Raw genomic sequence first — 12,516 nt, 5'->3', positions numbered from 1 at the left:
TTTGTAATACTTTAAGCAATAAAACAGTTAAAAAAATTGAACTCATAGAAGTGTGGGTAAAATGTATATTTTAAGGGTTAATCTTAAAAATTAGTTTATTTCATGGTATCATACAGGATATATGTATGATTGAGTTTGGTTACCAAAAGACTCACACTTTTGCTTTCTGGAAAAGAATAGCCTATGAAAAAATTTCTAGTAAAATTTTTAGTTGCCCCATTCTTTGAAACTACTTGCACCAACATTTAAACTATCATTAAAAGTTAAAATATACTTTTCTATCAAACTGCTAAATAATCCTTAATTACAATGCTTATTTGAGAGAAAAATGTTAATTAAGGTACAATTCTTGTATACAGTGGTATTATTCCACATTGCATATAAGCCATCTGGACTATTTTAAAAGCATACCTTAACTATTCAAAAAAATTTGTTCACTATTATGCCCTTATGGATTAAATATATATATATATTTTAATTTCCTTTAAACCCTGTTTAATATAGTGGGGTTTTTTTGTAAAAAATGTTATTTTCATGATTTTGAACCTGGTTCCAGTTCTTTTCATGTATTTTTGTATCAATATTAATATACTGGCTACCAGTTCTATCTTGGAAATTCTTCACTGTGACAGCATGTCCAGCGGAAACCACTGCTGTGCAAGCAGACCCTCCGAGGCGCAGCTTTCCGGAAGCACATGTTGCTGATTGTTTCACTGTCTGAATAGTCTTTACAATGACTCTTGACGAAAGTCTCTTCGACCTTGTAAACATCAGTGTGTACAGTCCCGCTACGTGGCAGGAGGCTGGTTCACGGCGCGTGAGGAGCGAGTCTAGTCTTACTGGCTGAGAACCCTCACTTCCCGCAGGAGGGAGCACTGTCCCTTTTTTGCTATGTAAGAATGTGGCAGAAATGTATGCTGAGGTAGCCCAGTCAACCCTTATTTTTTTCTTGTGTAAATTTGGTCTCAGAATATTTCTGGAAGAGTGACGTTGCGGAGAAGCCACTGCTGGGACCGGCCTCTGCTGCAGTCTCTGATGCAGGGCACCTGGCTGTCCTCCTCCGTGGCTTTATCCAGGCACTGGTTACTGTTCACATGCTGCAGGATCAATTTCACGGGATCATACTCCCAAAGTTGGTTGCCTTTTAGGTGGTGGCATTTGAGCATTGTGACTGGGCCGTTGAGTTTGGAGACATCCAAGCAAAGGTCATCCATCCTAATTTCTTTGTTGGCAGTGTAAGAGAAAACCTGATTACCTCCCATACCGTGACAGTTAAAGATTCCAACTTTTTCATTCTCTTTTCTAGTCATGTTATCGAGACACTGATTTGTTTCTACATTGCGTATCTCTCCCAAAGAGAAATAGTGACGTGGAATCTGCAAATCAGGATAAATATTCTCTAGGTACCAAGAGAAAGGTTTGCATTGGAGTTTGTGTCTTAGACCAAGTCTTGATGCTATATCTCCATAATTTACCTTTGTAACACCTGGAGAAATTATATAAAAGAAATTCTTGAATTCATCCATCCACACTTCTGGGGGGCGTCTGTTATTTTTGTTGATAATCTGTCCTGTGCCTCCCAGAAACGTGTAAGGTATAGCTTTCCGAAACACGTGTCCAACATGTGAGCAAGTAATGATCTCCAGGGTGCCTCCACATTGCCAAATCCTAAAGGAAATTTCTAGGTTTTCTCCTCCCCAGATATCCATTCCAGCATCGTATGTTCCAATCTCCTGAAAGTAATCTCTGTCTATTGAAAACAGGCCTCCGGCCATGGTAGGCGTTCTGACAGGAAGAGTCCGGTCACCTTTCCTTCTGTCCATTTCTCTTTGGGGAACAGGGTACCAGCGAAAATTGAGCTTCCAATTGAATCCCCCATAGGTCATATCAGAACCCGCCATGTACTCAAAAGTATCATCACTGATCACATCGATGATGGGACACACCACTGTTTTCCTGTCCTCCTGTTTGATCCTGGCTAAGAGAGGCTCCAGCCACCCCACTGTGCACTCACAGTGAGCGTCTAAGAATGTGATCACTTGGCCTTTGGACACTGCGGCTCCTTTTAACCTGGCTCTGATCAATCCAGAACGTTGTTCCATTCGAATTACATGAACTGGTATTTTGAATTTTTTCACATAACTCTCCAGCGGTCTTTTCAAAAAGTCTCTTTCACTGGCATCATCTACTAGAACAATTTCTACTAGCATGTGTCTTGGGGAGCGATTTATGACAGTATGGACAGTTCGCAGAAGTGTGCTCCAGGCCTCATTGTGGAAAACAATAACCACACTTGTAGGAAGATTATCTGGATATACCTTTGTTTTACACCCTTCTAGCCTAACATCAGGTAAAGATCTGTTGAGTGCAATCATCTCGCTTGCCATTAAGTTGAACTGATTGATTTTAAACATCTCTTTCATCTGTTCTTGATCCTCTTTAGGAATGACGACTGGTTTCCCCATTTCTCCAGGACCTTCATGAGGCCTTTGTACTGGCTCTAAAACATCCCCAGCAGCTGAAAGGCCGCCGCCCGCCTCTCCAGGCGGTGCGGGCGGAGGAGTCTGGCCGCTGGGATCCCTCCGCGCCTGCCTCCCGGAGCGGGTCCGAGTGTCCGCGTGGTGGCCGGCGGGAGGGCCGAGGGGTGGGGCCTGGCGGCGACCAACCTGGGGGGGGGGGAGGTCCTGGGAGCGGAAGGCCTCACCGCCTAGCTCTTTCCTCCCTTCCCCCATGGTCGGCTCCCCGCTTGCCCGTGCTGGGGCCGAGGGTCCGTGCGGCCCTCGGGGCCCGGTCGGGGGGACCGGGGCCTGCGTGGGCCGACCGCCGGGCCCCATGGGGGGGCATTGGCTCCCCGGCCCACAGCGGGAGCCCGGCGCAGGCTGCCCGCCCCCCCCCCCCCCCCCCCCGACCGGGCCGGTGCAGCAGCGGCAGCAGCGGAGTGGGGCGCGTGCCCAGGCTCGGGGAGGCCGCCATGCTGCAGTGCGCCGGCCCCATGGGCCGGGCCTGCTCCGAGCAGATACCGCTCCTCCAGAGCTGGGCCGCTCCACCGGCCGCACCCCGTTTGCTGGGCCTGTGCCGCCCAGATGCGCTGGAGTCCCGGTCTGCCCGCAGGCCAGCTGCGGGTGCTGTGCGGGAGGGCCATCCTGCCTTGTGGCGAGTTCGAGCGGCGGCAGCAGGAGCCGGACAAGGACTGCGCCCTCCATCTTGCCTTGGGTCCTCCATTTTGGGATGGTGCCATGTGCTTCCTCACGGGAAGAGGCCGCTGCTAGCCACACCCAGGATTTCTCTGGATTAACCAATGATGATCAAGGGAAGTGCACGCCATCACTATGACCACATCCTGTACCGACTCGTGCCTGGCCAATCGGCGGGGCCCACAGTGCCCTCTCCTGCCCCCACTCCACCCCCCTTTAAAGCCCCCTGTCCCATCAGGCCTCGCTCTCTCGGCCACTGGGCTTTCCTCTGTGTCGGTGGGTCTGGTGAACGGGGAGCGCAGGCCGGCTTGCATAATAAAGGACTCTTTGCTTTTGCATCGGACTGACTGGCTCCCTGGGGGTCTTGGGAACTTTGAAATCTGGGCACAACACAGCAAGTCCTCTCTCCTTTTTTTCATCACATTCGTTGCATTCACTGAAGTAAAGCAGCAGGAACATATCCAAGAGTACCCAAATCAAGGAGGTGGCTAGGACCACCTTGCAATATGCAAATTTTCTCATGGCACTTTAAGTCAAATGCAAAATTTTAAAATACATATATATAAGTATACAAAGATCATGAAAATGTTTCCAATCCAGTTTCATAAAAAATCACGTTCATAACCTCGGTCCGCGCGGCGGCGGCGCGGGCGTTCCTCGGGGCCAGCTCGGGCGGTGGCGGTGCGGTCCCGCAGGCCAAGCGCTGGCACTCTTCTGGGGCCACCGTCCGCCCAGCCGCCTTCTTGGCCCCTGCCCCCCGGCTCCCTGGGCCGGCGGGCGGGCGGGCCTGTCGCGGCCCGCCTCCTGCTCCCGCCCCCGCGCCAGCCTCGCGGGCTGGACTCGCTACTCCGGGTCGCGCGCAGCGCGCCATATGCGGTTGCCGCCACCACCACCGCCATTCACATATATATTTTTTACATCATTTATATCACTTTAGTACAAGCATCAAAATATATTCAATAATAATGGATCAATGTGTGTTTTTCCTATTGCTGTTTTATAATTGCTATTGCCACAAGCAAAATATATAAAATAGTTAATAAGTTAAAATACCAATATATTCTGGACTTCAAAAAAGACTTTGAAAGGGTGAGTCATTGCGGGGCCTACGTGGACCGGCCACCGGGCCCCATGAGGCACAGCCTGACCACGCTGCTGGCGGCCTCGGGCACCGACTCCCCAGCGCACTGTGGGAGCCCGGCGCAGGCCTCCACCCGCCACCCCCCCCCCCCACACCGGACCCACGCGGCAGCAGCGGCGGCGGGCCGGGGTGTGTGCCCTTGACCGAGGAGATGGAGGAGGAGGTGATCGCCAGCGCTCCCGGGGACTAGACGGAGGATGTGGACTTCCTGTCTGGGCTGGGACTGGTCGATCTGCTGGACCGCCGGCAACCGGACTGGCCCCTGGAGCCCGGGCTCAGCTCGCCCTTGGGGGGGCGAGGACTGCGCCCTCCGTCTTGCCCTGGGTCCTCCATTTTTGGGGCGGCCGCCATGTGCTCAGGAGAGTGCCTTCTTCCCGGAAGCCCAGGCCCCTGCTGGCCACGCCCAGGATTTCTTTAAACTAACCAATGACAATCAAGGGACGTGCGCTCCATAGAGATGACCACATCCTGTGTAACAAGACCCGACTCGCGCCTGGCCAATCAGCGGGGCCCACAGTCCCCTCCCCTGCCATTACTATAAAACCCACAATCACATCAGGCCTCGCTCTCTCTCGGCCACTGGACTACCGTTTCATCGGTGATTGTGGTCGGGGAGCCGAACTAGTTCGAAATGAAGGACTCTTTGCTTTTGCATCGGACTCGCTGGCTCCCTGATGGGCTTTTTGGGAACCTTGAAATCTGGGCACAACAACTTAACATTAAAATTTTGCCATGCTAGGGAGAAGCATTATATACTATGCTCTATAAACTTCAAAAATGTCTCTAAACCTAAACAGCAATTAAGAACAGTTCTTTTGAACCTTAGAAAGGGTGTATTCAATGAATTTGCTTAAGATCAAGGCATAGCATTTTAAGGCTAAACTCAAAGGCCTACTTCTTCCAGTACTGAGACATGGGACTCTGAGAGAATAATAAACTCTTATGAGCCATTGCTTTTCAGCTCATAATTCTGAAGTGACATTCATCAAGTCAACAAAATAAGCCTGAAAACCCTAACACAGAGAAGGTTGGGCTCTTATTAGGCAAGTAAACCCTAACTAAAGTAACCTCAGGAAATGCCCTAATATGAATCACAGCATAATACCTACAACAAAAAAGGTTGCTCACATTACTGGTAAACTCTTACAGCCTGAAAGCTCCCATCTAATATCACATTGTTCCAAGTCAATACTATCTAGCCCTTGCCAGAATTTGAGCACTGTAAATGCTTTTGTTTAAATCACACTTCTCTCCAAAAAGAAATTGAAGTAACAAATTTTATTGCCATAATTCTGATAACAAAAGCAGGAAATAAACTGAGGAAGGGAGGATTTTTGTTTACTATTAGAACAACTGTGATTGTTGTCCTTGAGTTTGAAATTTGGCTTTCAGCTTTTAAATAACCAAAGCAAAACAAAAATGGGAACAATCAGTGATAATTTTAATACTGGAAAGGGAAAGGCACAGCAAGTTCTCAATAGAGATAAAGTTTTCCTGAGGCTGCATTCTAAAATAACTTCTCATGTGGGTGCAGCTTTACATATAAGACAACAGGCAGTGTAGTAGACAATCTCCTCAACTACATTTGTTATCATAGCATTTCGTTAGTCCTTTACATATCATTTCTTTTAATACTCATAGCAAACTAAATGAGCGGCATGCACTATAATTATTCTAGTTTTATAAACGATGAAGCTGAAGCTTACAAAAGCTAAGTTATAGTAATATTAGAGACTATGAAGTTGTCCATGAGATGGGAAGGACAGAGAGTCAGCAACTATTAATCACACCATGTACTTATAAATGCAGTTGTGTAAATAAATGTAAAGCCAAAACTTAATAAGGCACTCATGCTTATAAATAATTTGACCATAGGGAAAAAAACTATAAAGCTAAAACTTAAATAAGATGACATATACATGTAAATGATTCACTACAGAAAATTAAAATACTTGAGGTATAAAATCTAAAACTGAAAAATAGGAATTTAGAAACCCTTGTTGACATAAAGTCTGTTGAAGAAGAGATTCAATCACTAATGTTCTGGTAAAGTGTTTAATAGCTGGCTTTTGGGAGTTAGCAGGGAGATCCCTGGTTTGTAGTAACTGCCAATTTCTGTGGTGTAAATACTTCCACCATAAAGTTCAAGCTAACAATGTGACTCAACCAACTCACAAAAATTCTTTAAAAATTACCAATTTGCTCTTGTGTGTGAGCTCCAGCATATCACTGGAAGAAGTTGATATGACTCCTTCTGGTACTACCAGAACTCTTGTTCCCTTAGGTATGTCTAACAAGGATAATTTTGAGCTCTCAGAACTTCAGTTGGTCTGAGCTTGTAGCCGCCTTCCTATGGGCAAAATAAAATAAAATAAAATAAAATAAAATAAAAATGGAAGTCTAGCCATGAATTGTAATGACTCTAATGTTTTTTTTATATTAAGGTTAAAAATAGGTGTTTGTATTTTCTCTTTCTCCCCAAATATTGAAAATATTATGTGAATAAAATATACTTACATGCAGACATTGAGTGATCACTTCTCATGTTTCAACATGTGTGTGTAATTCCAGGCCTATGTTCTTAAGCAGTAGTTAATACGGCTTACTCAAGTAAGTGCCTGAGAAGCTGGTGTTGATTCATTGGATAATGTAAATGACTGAGACTTCTGTATGAAAACAACACACACAGAGATTTAGCTTAATGCCATCTTAAACAAAGGATTCATTGACCTTCTAGTTTCAGGTTTAAGATCATGAATACTCACCAAAGTGGTGCATTTACAAAGTCATGGTTGATTGTTATGTGAACTATCAAAAGTATATCTTTTCAGTTCCATTTCTGATTCATGTCAGATCAAGTATGGTTTAGAGTCCAGGGTTGAAACAAGACTCTAGGGTGGAATCAAATTTTCTTTCAAACATTATCCCTAGATGTTTTTTCTTTTTATGTCAATGTTCCTGGTTTTATAGGAACACTATATTCTTTTGTCATTTTAAATAAAAATCTATTCAATGCTGACCAAAATTGAGATTCTAAATAAATAACTCAAAAAAATAAGTGAAGTAGCAAACAGCATTATTTAAAAAGGGAAAATTGCCGAAACCGGTTTGGCTCAGTGGATAAAGCATCGGCCTGCGGACAGAAAGGTCCCAGGTTCGATTCCGGTTAAGGGCATATACCTGGGTTGCGTGCACATCCCCAGTGGGAGATGTGCAGGAGGCAGCTGATCGATGTTTCTCTCATCGATGTTTCTGACTCTCTATCTCTCTCCCTTCCTCTCTGTAAAAAGTCAATAAAATATATTTTTTTTAAAAAAAGGGGGAAAATTAAGTAACATGAGTGCTTAGGATTGGTAATTTTATTCATTCATTAAATTTTTATTGAGTACCTATTAAGTGCTAGTCATTGTTCAAATATGTTGAGATTAATCATCGTTCCTAAAGGACAAAGATCAGAAATGATAAGTGCCAGTGTAGCTGTAACAGAATGAGAAAGAGCAAGAGATGAAGGAGGCTACTTGAGAGACACAAGGGAAGCCGGCACCTAGATCATGTAATGCTTGGCAAGGTATTGTAAGGGCTCAAGACTGTTCTCTGAGGGACACGGGAAAATGTATCAGGTTCTTTTTAGTAGCCCAGGCAAGAAGAAATGGTGGCCAGACCAGGGTAGTAGCAGTAGAAAAGCGGTCTGATTCTGGATATATTTTGAAGGTTGAGCCAATAAAAATTGCTGATGAATTGATATGAAATGTCAGAGTCAATTATGTCTAGAATACCTGGAAGGACAGAGTTGTCATTCACAGAGGCGGGGAAAGCTGTGGGCAGAGCAGGCGACAAGGAGGAATTAGGGAAGATCAGAAATTCAGCACTGTCAGACATGTTTCGTATGAGATGTCTATTACATACCCCAGTGGAGATGACAAGTAGGAGGCTGGATGTATGCAACTGGAGTCCAAGAGAGAAGTAAGGTATGGAAAGATACACTTGGAGGTCATCAGCATGTGGTTGGTATGAGACTGTACGAGGTCACCAAAAGAGGACATATAAAGAAAAGAGGGTTAAAGACTGAGCTGTGGGGCACTCCAATGTTATCAGGCTTGGAGAAGTGGCATCCAGTGAAAGAAGAAAGCTAAGAGTGAGGGTGGAGTCCCAGGAACCAAATAAAGGAAGTGTATCAAGGAGGAGGACGTGGTCAGCTGTGTCAATGCTGCTAACTAGTTGTACATACATGTAGGGACCAAAAACCACCATTGGGTTTAGCATCATGGAGGTTATTGGTGGCCTGGACCATAGGCAAGTTGATGAGTGGGTAGTGGGCAAAGGTCTGACTGCAGTGGCTTTAAGAGGAAATGGGAGGAGAAAAATTGGAAACTACAATAAATGATAATTCTATGAAGGAGTTTGGGTGCAAAGGAGAGTGATGATATAGGGCATTAGCTGGTGGAGAAAATAAAATCAAGAGAAGTTTTTCTTGAATGGTAGAGATTGAAAGGATGTCTCCAAATTTTATTTACATAGCTCCATGTACTCACTCCAATCTTTGCACTTTTATTATACTGTTTACATGTCTCCCTCCCCCAGTAAGCTGTGAGTTTCTGAGGACAAGGACCTGTTTTATTTGACTCTATAGGCTAACCCAGTGGTCGGCAAACTCATTAGTCAACAGAGCCAAATATCAACAGTACAACGATTGAAATTTCTTTTGAGAGCCAACGTTTTAAAACTTAAACTATATAGGTAGGTACATTGTTATTAACTTAATGAGTGTACTCCTAAGGCTTAGGAAGAGCCACATTCAAAAGGCCAAAGAGCCGCATTTGGCTCGCGAGCCGCAGTTTGCCTACCGCAGGGCTAACCCAATATACTGGTTTTCTATCTCTGCTGCAACACATTGGCACAAATTTAGTGGCTTAAAACAACACAACTCTGTAAATTAGAAATCTGACACAAGTCACTGGGCTAAAATTAAAGTGTCAGCAGAGTGTTTGTTTCTTTGCTTTTTCCAGCTTAGAAGCTGCCTACATTTCTTGGCTCGTGGCCCCTTCCTCCATCTTCAAAGCCAGCACCACTGCAACTCTCTGACCTTGCTCCCATAGTCACATCTCCCTCTGACTCAGAAATCAACTGGGAAAGGTTATCTGATTGTAAGAAGGCATGCAATTAGATCGGTCCTCCCAGACTATCCAGGACAACATCTCCATTTCAGGATCCTTAATTTAATCATATCTGCAAAGATCCCTTTGCTATGTAAGGTAATATATTCACAGATTCTGAGGACTAAGATGTGGACATCTGTTCAGGTCATTATTCTGCCTATCACATCCAGTGACTGACATGTAGATGAATAAGCATTAAGAATATAAAACTTTTGCATTTTTCCTATTGATATTTATTATACTGCATTATAAAGGTCTGAATACCCTAAAAGACTTTTTCTGAGAGTAGAAACTGTTTCACTTTGCTCTTCATTCTCTGAGCACTTAGCCCAGGGCATGTAGTAGGTGCTTAAGGAATATTTGTTGAATGACTGAATGAATTAATGAATAAATAAATGAATTTACCCATTCTTTCAAGTGAGCTGCTATAAGAGAAATCTCTTCTTTAGGAACAACAAATGATAACTGATTCCTTTAAGAGAACTAGGACTCCCCTCTCTGGGAGCAGGTCCGTTTCTCTTCCTTGCTCTCCCTTATGTCTAATCTAACAGGATTATGCATAATCTAACTCTATGCATATACAACTCTTTCATATAAAAGGGAAGACTCCTAAGACATATATTTTTACTCCTTGTTGTTATTGTTTTTTTTTTACAATGCCAATCTTTCCAACAGCTATGCTATTAAGTAGCTGTTGCCAACGGCTATTTAACAACTTATTAAACCTTTATATATAGGGCACTAAAGTGGTGACTCAAATGTGGTAGAATTTCAGGCATTTGAGGCAGAGCAAATGTGACTGGCCCTGTGTAGGAAAAGGTATGGTGGGAACTGTGGTGTAGATTAGGTGCCTGGAAGGCCAGACATGTGTCCAAGAAAATCTTAAGTAAAGTAGTGGAGAGAAGGTTGCAGTAGCCAGAAGGCAACTGAAGAAATTCGAATGCCCAAAGAGGGAAGCCAAGAGAGCAGATGTAATGGGCATTCAGGGCCCTTCGCAGCCTGTTCCCACCCAACTCTTCCAGGTGCATCTTCCTCTACTTCCTCAGTGTCCCCACCCCTCGGAGCAGGTGTGTCTCCTTTCCCAGCTCCCATCCCTCCCAAGCACATTCCTATAGCTTTGCTCACATCCTCCTGCTTTCCTAGATGCATTTGAAACCATTGCCCACACCCTCCTTCCTGAGCTCTCACCTGCCCAACTTCCTGGGTCACCTTGCTCTACTGGTATTCCTGCTCTCTGAACTTTATTTGATTTTCTCTGAACCCCCTTTTGTATTAGTTTCCTAGGGCTGTGTAACAAGTACCACAAGTTTCATGGCTAGAAACAACAGAAATGTATTGCCTCACAGTTCTGGAAGCTGGAAGTTCAAAATCAAGGGAACACAGCTTAACCTGTACCACCCTCCTATAAAGCAGTGATCTACAAAGCAAGGTGAGAACTCCACAGAGTACACAAGATAATCCTTTGAGGAAAGGGAAGAAAATATTGAAATTTTTATTTCTACTTAATTTTTTCTTAAAAAAATAAGAAAACAATTACATTTTCTAGTCTTTAATATGTGGACTGACACAGGTGGCATCCCTTGTATTGTGTGTCAGAGCCCCAGGTCACGCACTGTGAGTGGTGGGTCCTGAGGGAATAGCAGGCTCTTCATATTTCATTTGTGTGCAAATCTCTACATATTTCATTTGTGTGCTTTAAGATATCATCAGTGTGGCGGCTTTTATAAGAAGCTTTAACTAGTAGAAGCTTTACAATACTTTGTACTAAGGTAAAGCACATTTGGAAGAATCTGAAATCCAACCAAAAGACACGATTGCACTTTATTTACATCACAAATTTTCCAGTTTTGCTAGCCTTTTCTATGATGACAAATACCAGTAAGTGGTATGCTAGCTACCACGTACATTGGAGGGAAAAACAAAGGCCTGGGAGCTGGAACTAGAAAACCATCAGACAGCTGGTTCTTCCATGATAGGATGCACTGGGAGATCTCCATTCACCAGCAAAGAAATGCAGGGAAAGGTGTCAGTCAGCCTGGCTTCAGGTGGGGAGAAGAAAGTCTCCATTAAGGATTTTTAAGCCCATGTCTGGCCTCACATCATTTGAGGGGGTTGAGACTATACTAGTTGTGTGGACTAGGAACCTTGAAGCCAAGAAATCTGTATTAAAAATTGTTCTTAAGCCACTGACATCCCTGGCAGGAGCAAACCAAAATCAACTCAGAGGACAGTCCCTCAGCCTAGGTCTGGCTGGATTCTTTTTAATAGGTATATATTTTTAGTAAGTACAATATTTTCATGATTAAAAACCATTTAAGAGGCCATGGTATTCCAGGTTAGAGGTCTGGCACATGAACTAGAGTGGGGTGGAAACTAGGAGCTGGATTTTAGAAATTTTGGAGGGATAATCAGTAGGCTTTGATGACTGATTTGGAGGTGGTAGGTGAAGGAGTGGAAAGTTAAGGATGACTTCCTGGTCTTTAACTTGCACACCTGAGTGAAATAATGTTGCCTTTTACTAAAAGGGTACACAGGAGCAGCAACAGGTTTGAAGGGTAAGAAAGTTTGTTCAGCTTGGCATATGTTGTGCCAGAGTCGCCTATAATGCATGCACATCCAGCAGCAAGGAGGATATTCCAGTCTGGAGCTGAAGATAAGAACTCAAATGTTGTCAACATGTTTACACAGAATTTTAGCCATAGGAATGGACAAGAGGGCCCAGGAGGTGTGAAGTGATTCATGCCTAGGACAGAGCCTGATGAACAGCAGCTTTTAGAGGGTGGGTGGAGAAACAAACACAGGCCAGCAAACTCTAGGGTCACAGAGGCTAAATGCCACTAAATATCAAGTGCAAGTGATATTGACAAAGGTCAACAGCCAGTTCATCATCCTCACACAGAGCACTGCTTGTCCAAACACTCAGAACACTTCTGAACCACACCTCTGCTTAATCTTCATTCATGGGAGAGCAAATAAACTTAAGGCAACCAACACAGCATTGCTGTATTTGTACAGTTGATCACAA

The 12,516-nt window shown here is 44.2% G+C and overlaps 1 protein-coding gene across 1 annotated transcript; it reads right to left on the bottom strand.

The window, feature by feature from the left end:
• Positions 1-472: 472 nt before the first annotated feature.
• LOC132212598 (polypeptide N-acetylgalactosaminyltransferase 1-like) lies at positions 473-3,940 on the bottom strand. Its single transcript, XM_059658590.1, has 2 exons — positions 3,588-3,940; positions 473-2,537 (listed from the first exon to the last, which is right to left on the bottom strand). The coding sequence occupies exons 1-2, from the start codon at positions 3,714-3,716 to the stop codon at positions 966-968; spliced, it is 1,701 nt and encodes a 566-aa protein (XP_059514573.1). The 5' UTR covers positions 3,717-3,940; the 3' UTR covers positions 473-965.
• Positions 3,941-12,516: the final 8,576 nt, after the last annotated feature.

Source organism: Myotis daubentonii, chromosome 1, assembly GCF_963259705.1.
Source record: "Myotis daubentonii chromosome 1, mMyoDau2.1, whole genome shotgun sequence".
NCBI classification, from domain to species: domain Eukaryota; kingdom Metazoa; phylum Chordata; class Mammalia; order Chiroptera; family Vespertilionidae; genus Myotis; species Myotis daubentonii.
This window is presented reverse-complemented; position numbering and strand designations above follow the sequence as displayed.